The sequence below is a fragment of the Meles meles genome, chromosome 7 (genome assembly GCF_922984935.1).
Source record: "Meles meles chromosome 7, mMelMel3.1 paternal haplotype, whole genome shotgun sequence".
Lineage (NCBI taxonomy): Eukaryota > Metazoa > Chordata > Mammalia > Carnivora > Mustelidae > Meles > Meles meles.
In genome coordinates this window covers 86618715-86640764 of record NC_060072.1, presented here as the reverse complement: position 1 = coordinate 86640764, position 22050 = coordinate 86618715, and the positions used below count along the sequence as shown (strand labels likewise).

General features: G+C 50.5%; 1 protein-coding gene across 1 annotated transcript; it reads left to right on the top strand.

Annotated features, from left to right (window-relative positions):
- Positions 1-12053: 12053 nt before the first annotated feature.
- On the top strand, positions 12054-18890 carry RND1 (Rho family GTPase 1). The gene is made up of 5 exons (XM_046010750.1): positions 12054-12272; positions 13086-13173; positions 15800-15909; positions 16775-16909; positions 17789-18890. Exons 1-5 carry the CDS (start codon positions 12153-12155, stop codon positions 18032-18034), a joined length of 699 nt encoding a protein of 232 aa, XP_045866706.1. The 5' UTR covers positions 12054-12152; the 3' UTR covers positions 18035-18890.
- The last annotated feature ends 3160 nt before the right edge of the window (positions 18891-22050 follow it).

Here is a 22050-nt window from a genome sequence, read left to right as displayed (position 1 = left end):
AATGTTATTAGGGATGGTTGGGGCCCCGGGCTAGTCCTGAACTAGATGTATCATTGTCAGCTTCGTTCTGGGTCAAACGGTCTTTCTGGACCCATTTAATACTTTTTCCCTGGGAAAAATGTGTTTGGGTTCCAAACAGCCAAGTTATATATAAACCCTTTAGATAACCAGCTTACGGATTGGGAACTGCTTCTATAGAAGTATTTAGGTAACACCGAGTGGGAGAGTGAAGGGATGAGAACAGAGTGGGCTTGCTCAGAGAAGTTTCCAAGAGGTTTTTGGAGCAAAGATGGTGAAAGTGGTAAGGCACACAGGCGTTAGTCAGACGAACCTCAGACAAACCTCGGTTTAAATCTCAGCTCTGCACTTAATGGTTGTTGAGACCTGCTGGCTTGATCTAACTTCCCCTCAGGCTCCTTTCTCTGAGGAAGACGGTAGTTTTTACCTGACAGAGTTGGAGGGGGCATGAAAGAGAGATTGCTTGTTGCTTTCAGCACAGTGCCTGGCACAGGAACACTGATGGGGGATGTGCATCGTCATGTTTTCAGAATGGGGGTCTTCCCCCTCTGTGAGGTGGCAGGCTAAAGTCCCTGAAGCCAGCCCGCTCCACTCCCGTCTGTGGAAGGGAGTCCAAGCTGATAACGGTGAAGACAGTCCTCTGCTATCCTAAAGAGACATTCCAAAGGATGGCTTCGAAGAGGGGACTCCAGAGGGGAGTTAGGGGGACAAGGGCATAGGGGGTCCGAGTGTCACCAAAGCCCCAAGCTTTGGCAACACACTGCTTCTGCAGGGTGTGTGTCTCTGTGGGCCCCGCACAGCTCTGCTGACTCGATGCGTCAGAATGACACCGTGTGCGAACCTTCTACCGGTCTCAGTGGGACTCAAGATTCCCCTCCCTCTGTCAGGCTCCATTACTCAGCTTTTCACAGTTCCAGGCCTTATCACTTAGCTGTCTGCCCTCTGGCCTCTTCCCTTTGTTGACCAACTTGGCTGGCTTTCTCCTCTGGGAACAAAGGAGGTGTTCAGTTCTGGGCAGTGCCTGGCTCCCACTACCCCACCCCCACTCCCTTCCCTTTCCAGGAGCATCGCCCCTCCCTGTCTCAGGCAGACCCCTGGCTTCTGAGAGGCCCCTTCCCACAGTTCCAGGGAGAGGAGAGACTGAGCTCGTTGCTGGCACCCCCGTTTTCTCACCCTCTGGCCCCCAATCTTGTCCCCAGCAAGGCCCCTAAAGCTTCACTTGTCTGGGCGGGAGGCAGCTCCTCTCCCCATTGTCTGGCCAGGATTTGGAAGCTCTGGTTTCCATAGCAACCCCTGGGCATTTAATTAAGGGAGGAGGCCTTCATCTCTTCTAGTCCAGGCAGTTCCAAATCTCTACCCGAAAAGGATACCCTGAGGGGGTGAGGAGAAGCATTGTCCTCCAGCACAGCACAATTCTGGCTTCTCCGCAGAGCCCATTATAGCTTTCCCAGCCCGCCCCCTCCCACCTGCCACCCCTGTCCCCACCCCAACCAGAGCGGGCTGGGGAGACCTTGTGAACCAGCGAGGGCAAACCCCAGGTCCCAGGATAATGGGCGTTCTGAAGGGTGGTGGGCACCCTGCCCCGTGTACACTGTTGCTTTGTTTCCTGGTTGGGGCTGGGGTGGCTGATACTTCGACATTGACCCTACTATCCAATTGCTTTACCGTGGAATGAGTTCAGGGGCTCTTTGAAGGGAAGTGAATCTAAAATGTTGTATTGAAGTTCATTACAAGCCTTTTTTGGCTTCTATCAGATCCACGAAAGGGATCTGTGAGCTCCAAATGGTCCCTAACTCTGCCATTTGCCAGCGAGACCTTAGGCAAATTACTTAACCTCTCTGGGCCTCCTGGTCCTCATCTGTAAAAGGGGTTAGTATCTCAAGCTTGGTGGCATCCGCTGAGCACTGAGTAAGGGGCTATTGTTAAGAGAGTTTTTTACTGTGAGAGACGGTGAAATGGTAGACCCCCACAGCATTTCCGCTCCATACTGATAGCCCTCAAGGTGCCAGGTCCTTAACCTGGGAGGCATGAACCTCCCCCCCCACCCAACCACGGGGGGCCGAGTTCCCTCTCTGCCCCACCCCGGGCTGCTGGAAAGTGCTCTCAGGACTCTTATCGGAAGCTGGCAGCTCTCCTGAACTCGTCACGGGGTGGAATTTCCATGCTCTGGTCACTGAGATCCCAGTTCCTGAAATTCCTGCCTCTGGTTTCTCAGCCGTGGCTGTGACCACTTTTCCCCATTTCTGGTTAGTTTAGTTTGTGTGTGTGTGTGTTTCCTTTTCACTGTATTTTTAGACTTAGGAAAAAATAAACACAGTTCACACACTAGCACCTTCCTGATGGTTGGGTTCCTCGCAGGCCTGAGGGTGGGGGCCCTTGTTTCCCCTGACCGGTCTTCAACTCTGCCTCCCTCTGCCACCTCCTTACCTTCAGTTGAAAATTCCCAGACTTACCCCACCCATCTTTCATCACTCTGCCTCTCCCACCCCTTCAGCACTGATCAAAGCAGATTGTAACGCAATTCTGAACTGTACGTGCCTCTGGGTCTTTTATTCTGGTTATATTTTTATCTTGCTTCCCTCCTGGAAACTTCCCCCACTGTTGCATTTTTTTCTCCCTTCGGAAGAGGCAACTCTATCCAGGCAGCTCTTGGCTTGTCCCACTGATTCAAAGAAGGAGCTGGGGCATCAGAGGAGCTGGGGACCGGCACCCCTCTTCCCCCCCGGATGATTTTGAGGCTTCATCCTCAGGAAAACCGTGTTTACCTAGGACAGCTGCAGAGAGATCTCAGCGCAGTAATTCGAGGAGAGCCCCCAGCGCAGTGCCCTGCAGTGGCAGAGGCCTCCATGGTGAAGCTCTTACTCCCCCAACAGAGGGCCCCCCCAGGACGCAGGGCTGTTTCGCAGCCCTATTTCCCTCAATTCAGTTCACCCGGCAGCTAGAGTCACGGGGATGGACTCCAGGCCACGGCCAGTGTCAGAAGGCACGGGTGACACAGGGAAGGTGCCAAGGCGAGATGTGGGAAGGGCTGAGAACTCGCCCGGGGAGACAGAGAAAGATACTCACTCAGTCTGCACAAAACCGGAAGAGGGAAGGACAGGCTTCCTAAGAACAGCCTTTGGGGCTCTCTGGCAACTCTCCTGACTCCTTCGGGGAAGAGGAAGTGGAAGGGTTGGAGAGACTGAGGCTGGCCCACAAAGAATGTCCTAGCTGTGGATGAAACCGCTGGCTCAGGAAATCCAAAGTCCTCGCTGGGGAAGCTGAGGCTCCCAGAGGTCAAGGCTTAAGGAAGGTCATGAGTTAGACTGGGCTGTGCCCTGGATGCGGGACCTCAACCCACCCAGCACCGAAGCCAGGCTCCCGTAAGCTCCTGCCCCAGAGGCTGGCGGGGCTCTGCAGGCAGGTGGAAGGCGGGCTGCATGGAGACTCCCAGTTCACTTAAGACTTGCACCCCGTAGGGAGGCCTGGAAAGAACATGAGGTAAGGCCAGTAATGCCTTGCAATACGAAAGGAAGCTCGGGGAGAGGTCGGGTAACCTACCCGAGGTCCCATGACTAGTGACTCTGATGACTAGTGACTGTGAGGGTCTGGACTTGGATCCGGGCAGGCCAGGGTCTCCAGCCCGCACTCCTGCCTGTGCTGCCTCTGGAGGTGTGGGAGTCAGGCTGGGAATGTGGCCTGGCTGACTCCCGAGCCAGCATGCTGACGATGCCCTTCTCCCCTCGGAGCACTGAGAACTGAGTGAGACGGTGCAGGTAGAGCACAGGACACAGAGAGAAGCCAACAGGGCTGGTTTCATTGTGTCTGGCTGCCTCCAGTTCTGCCTTCTCATCATTTGCTCGGCACCTGGGCTTCTACCCTTGGCTTTCGCCAGCCTGGAAGTAAGTCCCTGTCTTCAGCGGGACATAGGATTGCGGGTAGACAGGTGACTGCCTGACCATCAGACCCTGCAGTCTTCCTCTCTCCCTGCTGGACCCTGCTGTCTGGAGTGCATTCTCTGGTGTGTCCTTGAAGAGTGACTGTAGGTACAACCAGAAGGGCTCTCAGAGAGCAAGTCCAAGTTCGAATTCTGTAGATGACAATACTAGGGTCCAAAGGGAGAAAGAGTCTTGATTCAGTCATTCCTTCAGGTCTGCAAATACTTCCTGAGCACTGGCTGTGGTCCCGGCACTGTTCAAGTCCCCAGGGAAAGGCAGGAACCACACGGAAAAGGCTCAGCGCACTCCCTGCCCCCCCAACCTTATCAGAACAGAGGAGAAAGGCAAGCAATTAAAAAAAAAGAAAATCAGTCGACAAAGGACATAAACCAGAAAATACTGTAGTGAAAAATGCCAGAGAACATGAAAGCGAATGATTGCATGGCAACTTTAGCCTAAGTGACCTCTCTGGGTAGGTGACGCTCAACATGAGATCTAGGGATGAAAAGGTACCAACTGGGACCTTCAAGAAGGGCATTCCTGGCACAGGGAGAGCAGTAAAAGGCCTGAACGTAATTTCCAAAGTAAATGCTTTGGCACATTTTAATTTCAACATAAATGTAGACGTATACGTGTGTCTGTGCACTATGTGTATATATACATAAACGGGTATGTATATAAGCGTGAGTGTGTATATGTTTTGGGTTGTGATTAACTTGTTATTACTGGCTGTGACTTGTTGACAGAAAGTTGGAAAGCCATTGTTGGAGGAATCAAACCAAATTCAGTATGGCTGAATACTGAATAGTGGGAGGGAGGAAGACTGCAGGGGAGGAGGCCAGCTGGGGGCAAGGGTAGGTCAAGGGCAGGTCATGCATGGCTCCAGACGCCAGGATAAGAACTTGGATTTTATTCAAGGTGAACCTGACCCCACGCAAAGGCTTAACCTGAGGATGGACATGATCTATGTAGTTTCTTGGTTTTGTTTTGAATCTAGCCATTTAGAGATAGAACAGTCTCCTTGGAGCTTCTGCCAGAACACATTTGCCTCACTTTTGCAGATAAGATATACGGGGAGAGGTAGAGGGGAGTTACACTCATGTCCATCTTTGCCAGATCAAGAGGGACCAGATCAAGGAACCCAGGTGAGGCTCCCCAGGGAGGTGGTAAGAAAGACGAGAGAAGCAGAGGAGGCAAGGGAATTGCCACGTGGGAGAATGGACTTGGGAGCAGGTGTGGCTTAGAGTCCACGCCCTTGTCCAGCTCACTCCCATGTTTCTGAGGTGTTTTCCTCCCTGAGGATTCTGGCCCCCAACCCCGGAATGAGGCCTCCCTACTACTCACCCAGCAAGTGGCCACCTCGGTCCTGCCCCAGCCCTGGCGATGGCGAGAGAAGGCAGGCAGGCCTGCAGCTATGGTCTCACCAGTCTCCTGCTCCAAGTGCCTGCTCTGGTTATAGCTGTGCTTCCTCCCGCTACCCTCTGCTCCTCTGTTCCTCCAGCCAGGTTGGAACCAGAGAGAACACAGACTTTTCCCCATTTCCCTGACTGCCCCACCCTCTGCCATTCCCATACCTTCCTCCTAAATCTCAGTCAAGCTCACAGAGCTTTGTGTGTGTGTCTTTTCTCCTCCCATGTACATCTTTACTCACACACACGTACATATGCGTTCCCAGGTCCTCTTTCCAGACTTCTGTCTCTTGCTTCTAAGTTATCCCATTCCCCTAGAATTTCCCTATACCCTGGCCCCATCTTTTTTTTTTTTTTAAATAAATTTTTATTTCCTTATTAGAGAGAGAGAGAATGTGCGGCAGAGGGAGAAGTGGGCTTCCTGCCAAGTAGGGAGCCGGATGGGGGCTTGATCCCAGGACGCTGGGATCATAACCTGAGCCAAAGGCAGACACTTAACCAATGGAGCCACCCAGGAACCCACCTGCCCCCTTCAGCATCTCGTTCTTGTTTTACCTTCTAGCTCAGTGCTACTTCCTTCAGAAAGTTTTCTTGGGAAATTCTCCTCTTTCCTTCTGTTTCTCCTTCTAGTCTCTCACCAGACTCCAGTAACAATACCCAGCTCCCAGGAAGAGGAGAGCAGAAGAGTGTGAGAAGGGGAACAGCCCCAGGAATGGGCCTGGCACTCACACCTTGGCTTTGGTTTTCTCCCGGGGAACATGAAGAATTTCCCAGAATATCACCATCAAGCCAGGCCACACTCTGACCATGCTAGGTCAAAAACAAGACTTCCCTGTAGTCACACCCAAACTCAGACAAAAACAAGAACATTGTCCAAGCCACAAATATGACCAAACACCCCCCATCCCGGCCCATGGCAGTGGCTGCTTTTTCTTCTGCCCATCCCACTTTCGGCCTATTAATACACTTTAATAAGATGTATTAAATTTCCCAATCACAGAATTCCCCAGCTTTCTGATAACAGAGCAAAGCCTCGCTTCTTTGACCTCTCCCTAAAACAGCAAATAAAAGTCCACATCCCAGGTCCTTTCTATCCCCTTTTCCCCGGATGCCCACAGCTCCACCACGGTGGGTGTTCCTGTTGTTGAAATGAATCCCTGCACCCAGCTTTGTTCCACTAACACTGTTGTTGGTCTTTGGCTGGAGGGCATTGAGAATCAGGAGCCACATGTAGGTATACACTTTATGTAATGTTTTTAAACTACAGACGCCTATATTTTGGTTTTAAGTGCATTCTGTGGTATTTATTTATTTATTTAATTTTTTAAAAGCTTAATTTATTTAAGTAATCTCTACACCCAGCGCAGGGCTTGAACTCATGACCCCAAGTTCAAGAGTCGCATGCTCCTCTGACTGAGCCAGCCCCCATTTTATATTTTAATACCAGATTTCCTTTCCTAATCCTGTTCTCAGGCAAAGCGCCCCACCCCCTGCCCTGACTCATCCTTCTGGTCAATTGGATGGATTCTTCAGTCCTTGGGCAGGCTTAGCATTTTCCTGCATCCTTACTCTTCGCTCACCAGTCTTACATCAGAATCAAGACCCTGGGGGCACCCAGGCCGCTCATTCAGTTAAATGTCTGACTCTGTTAAGACTTTTGTTTTCAGCTCATGTCATGATCTCGGTGTCGTGGGATAGATCTTCCCATGCTCAGCTCAGAGTCTGCTTGTCTCTCTCTCTCTCTCTCAAATAAATAAATAAATAAATAAATAAAATATTTTTAGAAAGAATTGAGACCCTCTTCTATCACCTTCCTGATAATGTAACCAGATATGAACCCTCCCTCCTCATCACTCCTACAGCACTTGGTGTTAATTACCCAAAGCGGTCTTGCTTTCTTATGCCTCACATCTGTAAACTCTCTGAAGGCAAGCACTGGGTCTTTAAAACTTGGTTAGCACTCCAGGGGCTGCTCCAGCTAAAATGCCCAAAGGTCAGGGGTTCCCCTGTGCTTGGAGCCAGAGATCCTTGAGATCATGAGAAATTTTGGCTTTAGACTAAAGGAACAGGGCACCAGAGTCCTATGAGGGGAACTCTGGTCCCCTGAAGAAAGAGAAAGGGCATCATCCCGCCACATTCATAGGGGATGTAGGTGGCAGGTTGCCTGGGAGCTCTTTGTAAGAGTCCCTTGGGCAGAGAAAGACTGGGCTTGTGTACCCTCTGGTAAGAGTCTGAGTGAGTTTGAATTTGCCATCACCCTGAACACCTTTGCGTATTATGCCACTGTCCCAGATAAGGAATTTATCAGAGTAATCAGAGCCAAAAAAAGATAGGGCAGTCCTGAGCTTTGAACCTGTGGTACACACATCCCCCACACCATGCTATCCTATCCAGGCTAGTGGTTTTTAAACCATGTCCCCTGTAGTTTGGGGAGGGGAGACTGACTAAGCCCCACTTCAAGTTCCTTTTTCTGATTCAACCAGAAATGTTTGGTTTTTCATCTTTTTTGTGTGTGTGTTTTGGGATTCTACATAAGACTTAATGTGTAAAGGAGCTTTACTACATGTAAACAACGCCATGAAGATGTAATCAGCAAAATCCCAAATCTGGGGGACACTGTAGAATAAACAACTTGCTTTTTTCAACAAATGAATCACAAGGGGGAAAAAGGGAGATAGAACCTATGACTTAGAAGACATTTAAGAGCCACATCAACCAGATTCAACATGTGTGCCTCGTTTTAGATTAAATCAATGTATGACCCAGTTGGGAAAATAGTAACACCGACTGGATATTTGATGATACTAAGGAGTGAGTTATTTATTTTTAGTTGTGATCATGGTATTACGGTTATGTTAACACATTGCTGTTGGAGATGAGTACTGACATATCTATGGGTTAAACGATATAATGTCTAATGTGTGTTTGGAAATCATTACAGGTGTAATGAGGGGAGGTGGGTGGGGGGAATAAATGGAGCAAGATTATGATGGTAATTATTGAAGTTGGGTAACAGGTGCATAGGGATTCACTGTGTTATTCTTTCTCTCCTTGTTTAATAAAAACTATTTTATTTATTTATTCGACAGAGAGACACAGTGAGAGAGGGAACACAAGCAGGGGGAGTGGGAGAGGAAGAAGCAGGCTTCCCACCGAGCAGGGAGCCTGATGTAGGACTCAATCCCAGGACCCTGGGATCATGACCTGAGCCGAAGGCAGACATTTAACGACTGAGCCAGCCAGGCGCCCCTTCTTTCTCCCTTTTTAAATGTTTGAATATTTCCACACACACACAAAGCCTTCTTAAAAAAAATAAGGTAAAGGAGACTATATGAATAAGATTTGGGATTATAACCTTATTTTTTAAAGTAACAGATTTATCAAGATATGATTTACATACCATATAATTGGCTAATTTGGACTGTACAATTCAGTGGTTTTTAGTATTTTCACAGAACTGTGCAACCATCACCTGATAAAATTTAGATTTTCATCACCCCCTCCAAAGATACCTCAAATCCAGTAGCAGTCACTCCCCATTCCCCTGATCCTGATTGCTCCAGGCAGCCACTCACCTATCTGCTGTTTCTTCAGTCCATCTACTCGGAATATTTCACACAAATGGAATCAGACAATATGTGGTCTTCTGTGCCCAGCTTCTTCCACTTGAGGATAAGGTTTTCAAGTATAACCTCTTTCTTGATAGTAAAGAGCCATCTTGTAAGTTTATTATTCTGACTATGGATTTTTAAATAAAGAGACTTGGAAAAGGTTTAAACAAACTTAGGGAAGGGAGTCTAACAAAGAAAGAAAGAGAGCGAGAGAGAGAGAAAGGAGGGAAGGAAGGAAGAGAAAGAAAAGCTAAGAACCCCATTCTCCAACCCAAACCCTTCACTTACATGCAAGGTACGGGCCCAGAGAAGGAAGTGACTTAGGCAAACATCCTAACAGCTTGTTAAGGGCAGAGCAGGGTCCAAAACCCACACCTGCTGAACTTTGACTCCGTTCTCTCTTCAAGTTGCCACGCTGCCTTCTGAACTCGCACACAGACATACACACACATCTCTTTTCCCACCACAACTCATAACCATGTGACTACCTAACTGTCTTGCAAATCAACCATGAGGGGGGCTGCTTTGTCTCATAGCTCAGGCTTCCTGCTGCCCTGCCCTGAGACACAGCCACCCAGGCAGGAATTAGTGTTAGCACAGGCTCCCAGAACTCCTGTCTCAGAGGAGCTCTAGAATAGCAATCTTGTTAGAAGCCAGAGGAAGCTGTTTGGGTGGCAGGAATAGTTTTCACTTCCATGGAATGTTTCTTCGGAGTGGCTGGTGGAGCGGGTACATGGGGGGAGGCTCGTAGAGAACATGGGGGAGAAAGAGGGCTAAAACCTTTGGGGTTTGGGGTCCAATGGGGGCTTAACCGAGTTAAGTGTTAAGAGGATGTGGGCTCCAGAACTGAGTCCAGATGAGACTGAGGGTGAGGAAGGGGAGGAAAAGGTCAGGCTGAGGGAAAGGACACCAGGTTGAGGCAGTCTGTAATCTTACAGCTGTTCCTGGAACTCTCCCAAAGCGTACTTATGGGCAGCTCAGAGCGGCTGTCAGCCTGCTGAAAAAGGGTAAGAAGAGGACAAACTCTACAGCCAGAATATCATCTGAGGGCTGAGAATGAGTCCTTGGGGATGAAGTGGGGGGAACACTTCCAGAGAGCCTGGGAGTGGAGGCAATGGTGGCCCCTGGATGAGTCTTACTACTCTGAGGTTCCCTTGGGAAGGGGCGTCTCAGGAGATGAGGAGAGGACCATGCGACACTTAGTCTCAGAACCCTCAACCAAGTAATTCGGACTGGATGCCACAGGATTTGACGAGACACACACAGGTTAGGCTGTATTCTCAAGATACCCTCTGTTCACCAGTCTATAGTGCACATTAGAAAACTCACTCTTAGAGGTCTCTCCCTTTGGGTCTGGGAAAAGTTTATAAACATCCTTTATTTATTCATTGATTTATTTTAAAAGATTTTGTTTATTCATCTGAGACAGAGAGAGAGAGAGAGAGAGAGCGAGAGTGCATGAACAGGGAGGAGAGGCAGAGGGAGACGGAGAAGCAGACTTCTTACTGAGCTGGGAGCCTGACTTGGGCCTCTATCCCAGGAACTGGAGATCATGACCTGAGCCAAAAGCAGATGCTTAACCATCTGAGCCACCCAGGTGCTCCTATTTATTTATTTTTATTCTTATTTTAATTTTTAAAGATTTTAAAAATTTACTCATTTGAGAGAGAGAGCATAAGCAGGGGGAGAGAGAGAGGGAGAAGCAAACTCCCTGCTGAGCTGGGTGCCTGAGGTAGAGTTTGATCCCAGGACCTGGAGAGCATGACCTATGCTGGAGGCTGATGCTTAACCACCTGGCCACCCAGGAGTCCCTAAACATCCTTTACATCAGGGGAAGTATGCCTGGGTAGGACAGCAATGAAAGTAGAGCTCAGATGGGACAAGACCCAGAGCAGGCTCCAGAGGTGCTAAGCTAGAAAAGGAGAAGGGACCTAATGATAAACTCCGGGGTCCTCTCAGTTTTGCCCAAGATCAGCTTTACTCCAATCCCTGATTCTTAGAGGCCTTTAGACTAGTTTTGTTCCTGAATAATCAGTGGGCTATTCAAGCTGTGTATATTTGGCACTTCTGACAAGGGGAGAGGTTCCTTAACATGCCAGGGCTCTGAGGGGCAGGGCTGGTAGGCAGTTACGTAGCTCCTCTCAACCTTAGGTTGCCCTCCAGCCTACTGATCCCAGAGTCCCAGGCCCAGTCTTCCAGTCTGGACTTTTACCAGATGACACACAGAGTGTGTCGGCATGAGTAGGTATCAACCTGGAACTGGACCTGTGCCTGATTCATCCAGGAAGCGGACCCTGGGTGGCAGAACAAACACCCTTAAGCAGCTCCTGCTTGACACGGGGTGAGAAGTGATCTGGCCCGAGAGGGACTTTGTTTGCTTTGTTCTCCTCTTCTATGTCATCCCCAGTTGCCAGACACCCTCATTCCTTTCTCTCTGCCCATCTCTGGGTCAGGAACTGTATGGGTTTTTTTCTAGATGATGCAAGAAGATCTATCTATCTATCCATCTATCCATCCATCTACCTATCTATCTGTTACCTATCTGTTGGTCTATTTAGGTGAAGGCGATTCCAGACTTGGGCGTTGAAAGGGGTACAGCGGGAGCTGATAGAGGGCTACGGCTGGAGTCTCTGGGAGAGGAAGCCAGAAGTAGTTTGGATGGGTATTAGACAGAACAAAGAGGTCAGAGATCTGTGGGGTCACCCCCCAGCCCGGCTGCCACCTGTCTGTAGTTGAGGCAGATCCTGCTTTTCTCTTGGGACAGAGCCAGCTTGACCTCATTTTCTGCCTTCATGGCCAGTTTGCTTTTGACACTAATTGATGGACACTCAGGACCATTAATTTTGTTCACGGCCCCCTCCCCCATTCCTAATACAAATGCAAACAGCGTGGGAATCCCCTTGCAGAGGAAGCAAAGATACAGCTTTAAGAGAAAGGGAAGGGAGGAAAAGGGCACTGACTCAGATTCTCCTACCATTGGCTGCTGGAGGGGATCCCACCTCAGGGATTGGCCCTGACAGAGTCCTCCTCCTCTTGTGATTGGCTCGGCCGGGGCGATATAAGGCGGCCGTGCCTGCCTCCTTTTCATTTGGAGGGAGGCGAGGATCCCGGCTGAGTTTTTGTGCCGAGACGCACCTGGCGCAACCCTCTCCTCTCTGACTCTGACTCTGAGTCCACGTCCCGCGGAGGCTACAGCCATGAAGGAGAGACGGGCCCCCCAGCCAGTCGTGGCCAGATGTAAGCTCGTTCTGGTGGGGGACGTGCAGTGCGGGAAGACGGCGATGTTACAGGTGTTAGCGAAGGACTGCTATCCCGAGGTGAGCGGCCCGCCCGCTGGCCAGCTTTTCTCCTTGCCTGCCTGTCTTCCCTGGGGCTGGATTCCCACCTGCCGGGGGTGAGGGGACCTAGCTCCCCCTCAGCTTACCGCACGCCGCCCTGCCCCATCCTCGGCCGCCTGGCTGGAGGACCGCCCTGCCTCAGCCTCCCCTGAGACCTGTTCCACTTCTGTCGCCCCGCTGGCTCCTCCTCACCTCTTCACCTGTAGGCCCCGATCAGATGCCCTCCTCCCTCCTTTTATCCCGGGGTCTGCTCTCGGGAGAGGGAACTGGAGGCATCTGAGAATCTGGGGTTTCTTCTTGACGTAATACCTGCCCGTCTCCTCATCCCCTCCTCAGAGGTTCTTCGAGCCCTCTCCAGGCGGGCTTCTGCTGCCCTGCTGGTCCGAGAGGCTTGTGGGAGAAGATAAAGAGCTAGCATTTGCTTGGGGCTCTAAAATCCGGAGACGCACAAGTCTGGAGAGGAGAGAAATCTGTGTGTTCCCCTCCCTGACCATCTAGGAATGGGGTGGGGGAGCAAGAAGGGAGGGGGCTTGTCTCCCATTGGAAGTCATTCAGATTTCTTTTTTCCATGGAGCAAAGTGCCTGTGCCTCTACACTGCCCTCCCTCCTGTCCCATGTGTCCCTCCTGCCCCAAGTATCCCCCTTCCCTCCCCTCCCCTCCCTTCCCCTGCCCCTCATCTCCTGCCACTTTAGTATCTCATAGGATGAGTGGCTTCCTGTGTAGCCAGCACCAAACAGAGGGTTATGAAAGTAGGGGAGCCCAGGGTGTGACGAGCTCCTTTCTTTTCACAGACGTATGTGCCCACTGTGTTTGAGAATTACACGGCCTGCTTGGAGACAGAGGAACAAAGGGTAGAGCTCAGTCTCTGGGACACCTCAGGTAAGACTGCTGGCCCCAGATGCCCCCTTCCCACCCCCACTGGTCTGTTACAGTTGCTGTCTTTAAGAAATTGTTTCCCTCTTTGCTGGGGAGGACTGTGTATGATGGCTGGGAAACTGACAAGGGGACCTGAAGATTCCCTTGGTTGGTGTGTCCAGGGTTGCAGAGTGAATGAGCCCCAGAAGCCACTTCTCTGGGTCTAGCTCCTTCTTTTCAGAGGGCTGGGATGGTGAGGTGAATGGACCCATGAATATAACTGGGGCGCAGTCAGGCGGGGCTTCTCCATTTCCAGCCCCTGCCCTCTGTGTCCTCCCACCCCCGCCTTTACTGCCCCATAGCCAAGCCAGATAAGAGGCAGGAGTCCATGCTGCTGGAGGCAGTGGTGGTTGAGGCTGGGAGACAAGCCTGCTTTGGGGAAATACTGCTCCTGACTCAGTTTTCTCTCGTGCATTCCATCTTGGGCCACTGCTGTCCGCCTGCCGCAGCTCGGTTCCACTTGTCATACCGCTGCGGCTCAGGGATGAAGCGATGCATCATCGATGTTTTGGAGGGTGGGGGTGATGGCTTTAATGTGGGGCACAGTCTCGTTGTAGATAGTGCAGGGAGGGGGGTGGCTGTGACAGTCACCCCCTCCACCCCCACCCTGCCATACCGGGCTGAGGTAGAAGATGCTGGGTCTTTCTGGAATGTAGAAAGCAATATTTTTCCTCTCAACCCTAAACCCTCAGTGCTAGGCTGTCCTTTGCTTTGATTTTGTTCCCTTCCCATTATTTCTTTTATCCCAGTTCTTTTTTAATAGACTGGGCTCCGAGTCATAATTAAGGACTAAAAGCCCAGAGTAACAGAAAGAAAATAAAATCCACTCTCCAAAAATGCACATTCAGCCTGAGTTCAAAGAGGATCCTTGTAAATCACTAGGGGTTTCCTGTTACATATAATAAATATGCCATCCTATTCCTCTAAGAGCTGTTGTTCCCATGCTCTGATTTTTGAGGTCTGAAAAGATTGGGGGTAGGGGGGCAGATAAACAGAAAATGAGCCTTCCCCTTGCTTCCCCCCTCCCCCAAACAAAGCAAAACAGAAATTCCTCCACCTGGTATGCCTTCCTCTAATGCAGTTCCAGGGGTTGAGAGGCAGGGTTCTGGTTATCCTGGACTATGCTATGCTGGCTGGATCCTACCGGAATGCAGCTCGGCTGCAGAATGTATGGGGTTTCGGCTGCCCTACCCTGCCCACCTCCTGAGTCTTCCCAGAATCTTACTGCAGCTCATCTCTTTTTACTACCACTGCCCCAGAGTGCCCCCGCCCCGCCCCCATGTCAGAATGCAGCCCTTGAATCCCAGTCCAGATAATGGAAAGTCAGCAAAGTGGTGTCTGTTCCAGGTGTTGCATCCCCACCCCCCAATTTCGGAAGGGATGCAGCCTATCAGTCATCCTCCAACTCCTTCTTTCAAATTAGGTGCCCACAAGGAAGGAAGAAGTGATGGCGGTGTGTGGGATGGGGCTTCCCAAAATCGGGGCCAGGGTCGAGCCTGTTCCCGTTATTCACTTGCCGGTCTTCAGGGAGGGGGATTGCCTGGAGCCAGAATGGAGGCCTCCTCCCCTCCTCTCCCCTCCCCCTTCCCCAGTGCTGCAGTGCTCCCTTTGCTCAGTGCTGGCGAGCTAAGACCCCACCTCAGACAGGGGATGGGGGTAGATTGTTGAAGGAGCAGATAGTTATTGCAACTCCTCTTTACTCTTTCTTTCTTTCTTTCTTTCTTTCTTTCTTTTTTTTTTACAACCAAACCCCCACCCCAGCTTGGATTCCCCCCAGTTTCCATGGCGATTGCGGTGCAGGGAGAGGGGCTGCTTGCTATTCTGAGCACGGATTGTCTGGGTTCCAAATCTGCTACTGTTCCTTCCCCAGGGTGGAGGGCGGGGGGCAGGCTGAGCCCCTAGCTTTCTCCCATGCTGGGCCACCTGGGTCTGCAGCGCCTGCTGCCCTCCAGGTGAAGGACCCTTCCTCGAGCCTCCAGATCCCTAGCTATCGGTGCTGCTGTCTTTGAAACTGCCTCCCTGAGATCTTGGGGGATAGGGGCTGCAGCATTTCACAGGCAGAAAGTAAGGCACTGAATCCATGCTGTTCCTCCTCCCCTTTCAGCCTCCTAGAGTTCTGACCCCATGGCAAAGAAGCCAGGCAGCCAGTTATGTAACAGGCAGGTTTGTTTCTTCATTGGAGAGAGACCCTGGAGCAGAAGCAGGGAGCAGAGGTTGGGCAGCAGGCAGACTCTAGAAAAGACACCTGACCCAAGCCCTGGTCTCTCTGCAGGGGTGGGAGCGTCCTCCTCTGGGACTCATAAAACTGGCAGACCTGAAATTAAGCCCACTGTAGGAGACAGGGCCAGAATATAGTCTATGCCCCCGTTTTTGTTTCCCCTTTTCCCTTTTTCAGGACTAAGGAAGATGATATTTCTGTACTGCTTTCTGGCAGGTGGCCGGGTCCCAACATTTTAAGCTGCAGCCTATTCCCCAGGGAGGTGGGTGGAGCCAGCTAATCTAGGGGTCAAGAACAGGATTCCCAGGGCTCGTTGGGCTTAGGAAGGGCAAATGCCACGGCTCACCACCAGCTCTTTCTCCCGCATACCAGGATCTCCCTACTATGACAACGTCCGTCCACTCTGCTACAGCGACTCGGACGCGGTATTACTATGCTTTGATATCAGCCGCCCGGAGACAGTGGATAGTGCACTCAAGAAGGTGAGTCTGGGCAACTGGGCAGCCTCCAGCTCAGCTGGAGAACAGAAAGGAATCTCGGGGACTTTGCTGTCCAGTCTCCTCTTCTGTAGCAGGAAGAAACTGAGGCCAGGGAAGGAAGTGATTTGCCTGAGACCGTACCATTAGCTCCAGCTCTGGGGCTAGAACACAGACTCCCTCCCTCTCTGCCCCCTGCCCTTGCCATAGCCCATACTGCTCTGCCAGAGGCCCAGCAAGGGAGGGTGGTGTTGAAGACACTGAAAATGAAGGATCGAGAGTCAGAACCTTTCTGTGATGGAATTTGAGGCTTAGATGGGGGTATTTGCAGGGAGCTTCTGTTGCCTTTTATCCCAAGCCCACCAGGACTGGGCAAGCCATGCAGGTAGGAAACGCCTGGTCTGGGGGGCAAAGTCTGCCCATCCCGGAAGAGTCTCCCACCTTGTGGAAGTAGTTTTCCAGAAGACTTTGGGATTATCTCCTTTCCTTGGGAAGAGACTGGTTGGCTTCCTCCCTGTTCCTCCTGGCTTTCTGGACCTGTGAAGCCCTTTCACTGGGTGGAGGGGGCAGAGCTACGCTACACATGCTTGGCAGAGAGTGGGAGGAGATTTTGCCCCCGTGCTTCCTTTGGTGAACTGGGCTGTTGAATGAGGGGCAGGCTCTCTGGGTCAGCACTCCTGTGGCCCCAGAGTCCTCACCGGCGGGAAGATGATGTAATTAGTGCTTTGGTGATGCTGTGTGACTCAGGGAGGGCTGGATGATATGCTGGATGGCGTGTGTGATGTTGCCCGCTGGGCTTCTCCAGGTAGCTGTCAGCCACTGACTCTTCTTCCTTCTTCCTCCCCGACTCCCCTCTCACATGGCTCTTCAGTGGAGGACGGAAATCCTAGATTATTGTCCTAGCACCCGTGTTTTGCTTATTGGCTGCAAGACCGACCTGCGAACAGACCTGAGCACACTGATGGAGCTGTCCCACCAGAAACAGGCACCTATCTCCTATGAGCAGGTGTGTGTGTGTGTGTGTGTGTGTGTGCGTGCGCACACGCGCGCGCGTACGTGTACAAACGCACGTGTTGGGGTGGGATGGGGTGTGGAAGGCTACAGACAAAGGACTTGAAATGTGGCCCTTGCTCAAGCTCTCACTTTGGCAAGGGAGAACTGGTGTTCTGGGGCGCCATCTCTAATCAGCAGACCATAGGTTGGCAGTTCCATAGGTTGGCAGGTGAGCCATTCCTGTGTGCGCTAGTCTTTTTCAGATTGTTTTTTTGCTGACTGCCTGCCTTAGAATCACCAGAGGTACTTGTTAGAATTCCTGACTCCATACCTATCGAGTCACTCTAGGAGAAAGATACAGAAATTGCATTTCTCATGAAATTCCTGGGTAATTTCTTTTTTTTTTTTAAGATTTTATTTATTTATTTGACAGAGAGAGATCATAAGTAGGCAGAGAGGCAGGCAGAGAGAGTGAGAGGGAAGCAGGCTCCCTGCCGAGCAGAGAGCCTGATGTGGGACTTGATCCCAGGACCCCGAGATCATGACCTGAGCCGAAGGCAGCGGCTTAAACCACTGAGTCACCCAGGCGCCCCACCTGGGTAATTTCTTTCACAAGTTGAGAGCACAAGGCTCATTTCTTTTAAACCAGTGGTTTCTGTTAGAATCATCTGGGGAGCTCTTAAAAATATGAATGCCTACCCACAGAAATTCTGATTTACTTGGTCTGGCATCAGGATTAGGCTTCCCCTTCAGAAAATCATCAGCAGAGAGTGATAGTGGGAGACTGGCCCTTGTCTCATTGGGAGGAGCCTGGGGGAGTACCATTAAGACGGAAGGCAGTGTCTCGAAGCCATGTGGGACAACAGCCTTGATGACCTCACCCCCTCCACAGGGCTGTGCAATAGCCAAGCAGCTGGGTGCAGAAATCTACCTGGAAGGCTCAGCTTTCACTTCAGAAAAGAGTATCCACAGCATCTTCCGGACGGCGTCCATGGTGTGTCTGAACAAGCCCAGCCCGGTGCCCCCAAAGAGCCCTGTCCGAAGCCTCTCCAAGCGACTGCTTCACCTCCCCAGTCGTTCTGAACTCATCTCGTCTACCTTCAAGAAGGAAAAGGCCAAAAGCTGTTCCATTATGTGAAGTGGGGGTCGGAGAAGGGAGGCAACCTCCCACTTCCTCCCTTGGGTTGCAGAGGCACGGGGGAGAGGGAGGATGGGACAATTTAGGACACTGGACATGCGTTTTTCAGATGGCCATGGTGAGGGCTTGGAAGGAGACAGGAACGGGACAAGGAAAGAGCCAGGCCCGGCTTGAGGACCTGACACTGAGAAAGAACCATCACACCCCAAGCCAGGCACTAGGTTGTGGTGGGGGTGGCTGCGCCAGTGTCCCCCCCGCTCCAGAGGAAGGAAAGGTGTGGGGGTGTGGGGGGCATGCTGGCCTCATGGGCTTGGGGGCCTCTAGGAGCCTCACCTTCAGCATCATGCCTCTTCCACACAGCGCTTCCATGTGGGCCAGGGGATGGGAGGGGTCCCCGAGCCCTTCCCTTCCCCTCTAAGGAGGCCGCACAGGAGTGGAGTGGGGAAGCCAAGAGGCGGCTCCCTTGGGAGCTGAGCCCTGGTGCTTCATAACTGAAAACCAGAAGGGCAGGAGCTGGTCAGAGCCAATGAGAAGGAAACCTCATCTTTGCATAGCCCATGCCTCATGGAGAGGTGACATCATACATTCATATGCTTCTCACCTAAGTCCCCAGGGTCCAAGGGAGAAGCCCCAGACCCCCTTCTCTTGCAGTGTGGGGGTGGTGGTGCTGCAGGGGGCAGGGCTGGGTGGGGGTCACCAGACTTCTTCTGCCCTTAGGGCAGTACAGCTGGCATTTGTTTTATAGACTCTTGTCTTTGGAATCGGGGGGAGGGGGGAGTGTTTCAATCTGTTCTATGTTCTGTGTTTAAAGAAGAAAAACCTATTTATTAATGAAAAATATAACACATACAAAGCAGTTGGCTCCGTTTTCTTCATTTCTTTCTCTGTTCTCCTTGTTTGGTCTTTGCTCACAAGGAAGAAGCTATCCTGGGGCCCTTTCTGTGGGTTGCAGAGTGGCCGCCTCTACTGTTCCCTGGCGTCTCCAATAAGGGTTTCCCTTTCCCTCTCCTCACTGTCTCACCCAAACCCTGCCCAAGTCCAATAAGCCAGTGAAGAGCTCTTTAGCCCCAGGCTGGGGTTTCTCAACCTTGGAACGAATGACATTTTAGCCTAGGTCATGCCTTTGATGCTGTCTTGTGCATTGGAGGATGTTTAGTATCATCCCTGGTCTCCACCTGCTAGATGTCGGTAGCAACCCTCTGCCCCCTCCCCCACAATCACAATTTCTCTAGATAACTGTTAAATATCCTCTGGGGGCAATATCACTCCTGGCTGAGAAACACTGCCTTAGAGAATCTAGAGGAGAGAGACAAGGTTTGGTGAAATCCTCAGTAGAGGATCCAATCCGCTGAAATTCCAACCCCTGCAGAACGTGGGACGGACTGAAGTCGCGGTTCAGGGACAGTTCCTAGGGATCCGGTTTCCTATGAGTTGAAGGACAGGTAACATCTTTTGCTTTCTTGACCTCCCGGTTCCATTGCCTGTTGATGGCAGCTCAGGAGCCTTAACATCCCTCCCTTTCAGTTGCTTACAGCTCTTTTTTCCAAATTTCACAGTGCGCTGGAAATAAAAAGTTACTATGTACTGAGCTCCTACTGGAAATAAAAAGTTACTATGTATTGAGCTCCTACTACGTGCCCAGCACTGCTGAGAGCTTTACCTGGATTATCACACTTAAGTTTATAAATGATAATAGCTAACATTTGTTAAATGTGTATTATGGGTCAAGGGAACTTACAAGTTCTTTCTATGTTACTTAATTCTGTGCTAACCCTAAGGTGTACTATCTACCTCCTTTTACGGATAAGGAAACTGAAGTTCAGAGAAGTTAGCTAATATGTCCAAGGTCACATGGTTAGAAAGTGATAGAACCCAGATACAAATCCAGCAGCTGGACTCCAGAATATGCACTTTTTTTTTTTTTACTGTTATATTATTCTGTGAGGCAAGAAATACTCCTATTTTATAAAAGAGGAAAGAGAAAAGTCAGAGATTCTGTATAACTTGCACAAGATCGTGCTGCTAGTAAGTAATGGAGTCAGGATTCCGACTGGGTCTCAATGTTAACTATACTCCCATGGGCTCCTTATTGTTAGCCATGTACCTAAACAGGAGATTCTACTTATGGGCCAAAGTAGAATGTAGTTCCTCTGTCTCTATCTCCAAAGATGCGTCTATGAAAGAACTACCAGGGGCACCTGGGTGGCTCAGTGGGTTAAAGCCTCTGCCTTCAGCTCAGGTCATGATTTCAGAATCCTGGGATTGAGCCCCGCATTGGGCTCTCTGCTCAGGGGGGAGCCTGCTTCTAACTCTCTCTCTGCCTGCCTCTCTGCCTACTTGAGATCTCTGTCAAATAAATAAATAAAATCTTAAAAAAAAAAAAAAAAGAACTACCAGGGTAGGACAAAGCATTGTGAGTATCCTTGAAGCACAATGCTTACATGTGTCATGAGAAAGCTGTGCACAAACACTAGGGGAACTCTGCCACTATGAACTTGAACAAACCTCACCACCTTTCTAGTTTCTCAGTTTACTTATCTGTAAAGAGTAGTAGTAGCCTGGAAATGGGAAGAGCGTGGATTCCAAAGCGAAATGAACTTGGGAGTTGAATCCTGGCTTCATTGAAGGCATAATTCAATAGTAAAATGATGATAATACCCACATCATAATGTTACGAGAAATAAGTACGATAAATAATAAAAGTGTCCAGCATAGAGTTGGGCACTTCGAAGATTCTTAGTAAATACTACAGCTGCTGCTCTTAAGGTCTACACCTTCGGTCTGATCGTTCAAGTTCTATTCTATGAGTGAAGAGCCCTCCAGTGTTCACTGCATGAGTTACATCGAGTAGATCTCAGATAGCCTTTCCCTTCAGATCTTCCTCTGGGGTAAAAGTGGGCAAATCAATGGCCGTAGAGTTCTAAGAGCCGAAGCCTGTCCCTCCCAGGGTTACTTTGGGCCATTGTGTGTGGTGTTTCAGGGGCTTACGATTATTTAGCATTATTTGAGGCTCTATTTGAAGAGAACTGAGCATACATTTAGAGAGAAAAGCCTGACCTACAGCCCCATGGTATTGAAACCAAAATGCTGATGATGGGAAAATGGGAAGGGAGAGGACATTAGACACTTCCCCGTATCTATCTAAACCATCCCAGAAGCTGCAAGGTTTGGCTTCTTTGGGGGCAGTGGGGCTGGTGAACTATGAACCATAAGACCAAAGAGAAACTACAATTTGGAATAGAGAAAGCTCCGTGGATGACTGAAGAGGGGGGACTAGGAAGAAAAAAGAAGCAAAACTAGGAAGGTAGCCCAACAACTGGGCAGATTCCAAAGGGCAAGAAAATGAAGAAGCCAGGATCCTACTTGGAAAGTCAAGAAAACAGGTGCCACAGCCCAGGTGATACCATCCTTCCCTAGAAGGGCTCTGCAGTCCACGTATGGGTTCATCTGGAGTTGGCACAGTAACTGCGGGCTGTTCCTGCCGGGAACGTTGCTAAAACGTCCTCTTGAATCGGGGATAGTCCCACACAATGAATTGTCCCATCCTCATTGTGAAACACTAGGTTACTCCTGTAACCTAACCTTTAGTTTGTCTACCCGTAAAATGGGGCTAATTTGCCTCACCTTTTTTTTTGTTTTGTTTTGTAAAAACGCTTTTCCACACACGGTACACTATTTGTAGTTACTGTGGTTGTTAGTGAAGATTAAGCGCTATTGATAGCTCAGGAAGTCCTTAAATTCCTTCGTCATAAGCCACAGCTCATGACTGTCTGGGAAGACCAGTATATTCCAAGGAAGACTGCGTGGCGAGAGAATCTTCGGCTGGAAGCAAACCCACAGGTAACTCTTTAACTCCCGCAGATTCAGATGTTTGGAGAACCACATTGCCCAGCAGACCCCTCGGCCCGGGGCCGGCCCTCGCGCGGTGCATTGTGGTATTAGTAGTTCTCAGGCCCCCGATGTTGGCCCACGCTGCCTTGCACCGGGAACTCGCCTTCCCAGCTTGCCTCGCGGCC

Excerpts from the sequence above, each read along its gene's own strand:
- RND1 (XM_046010750.1), top strand. The coding sequence starts at position 12,153 with ATGAAGGAGAGACGGGCCCCCCAGCCAGTCGTGGCCAGATGTAAGCTC. Across the intron at positions 12,273-13,085 it reads CGAAGGACTGCTATCCCGAG|ACGTATGTGCCCACTGTGTT; the intron begins GTGAGCGGCCCG and ends TTCTTTTCACAG. Across the intron at positions 16,910-17,788 it reads CACCTATCTCCTATGAGCAG|GGCTGTGCAATAGCCAAGCA; the intron begins GTGTGTGTGTGT and ends CCCCCTCCACAG.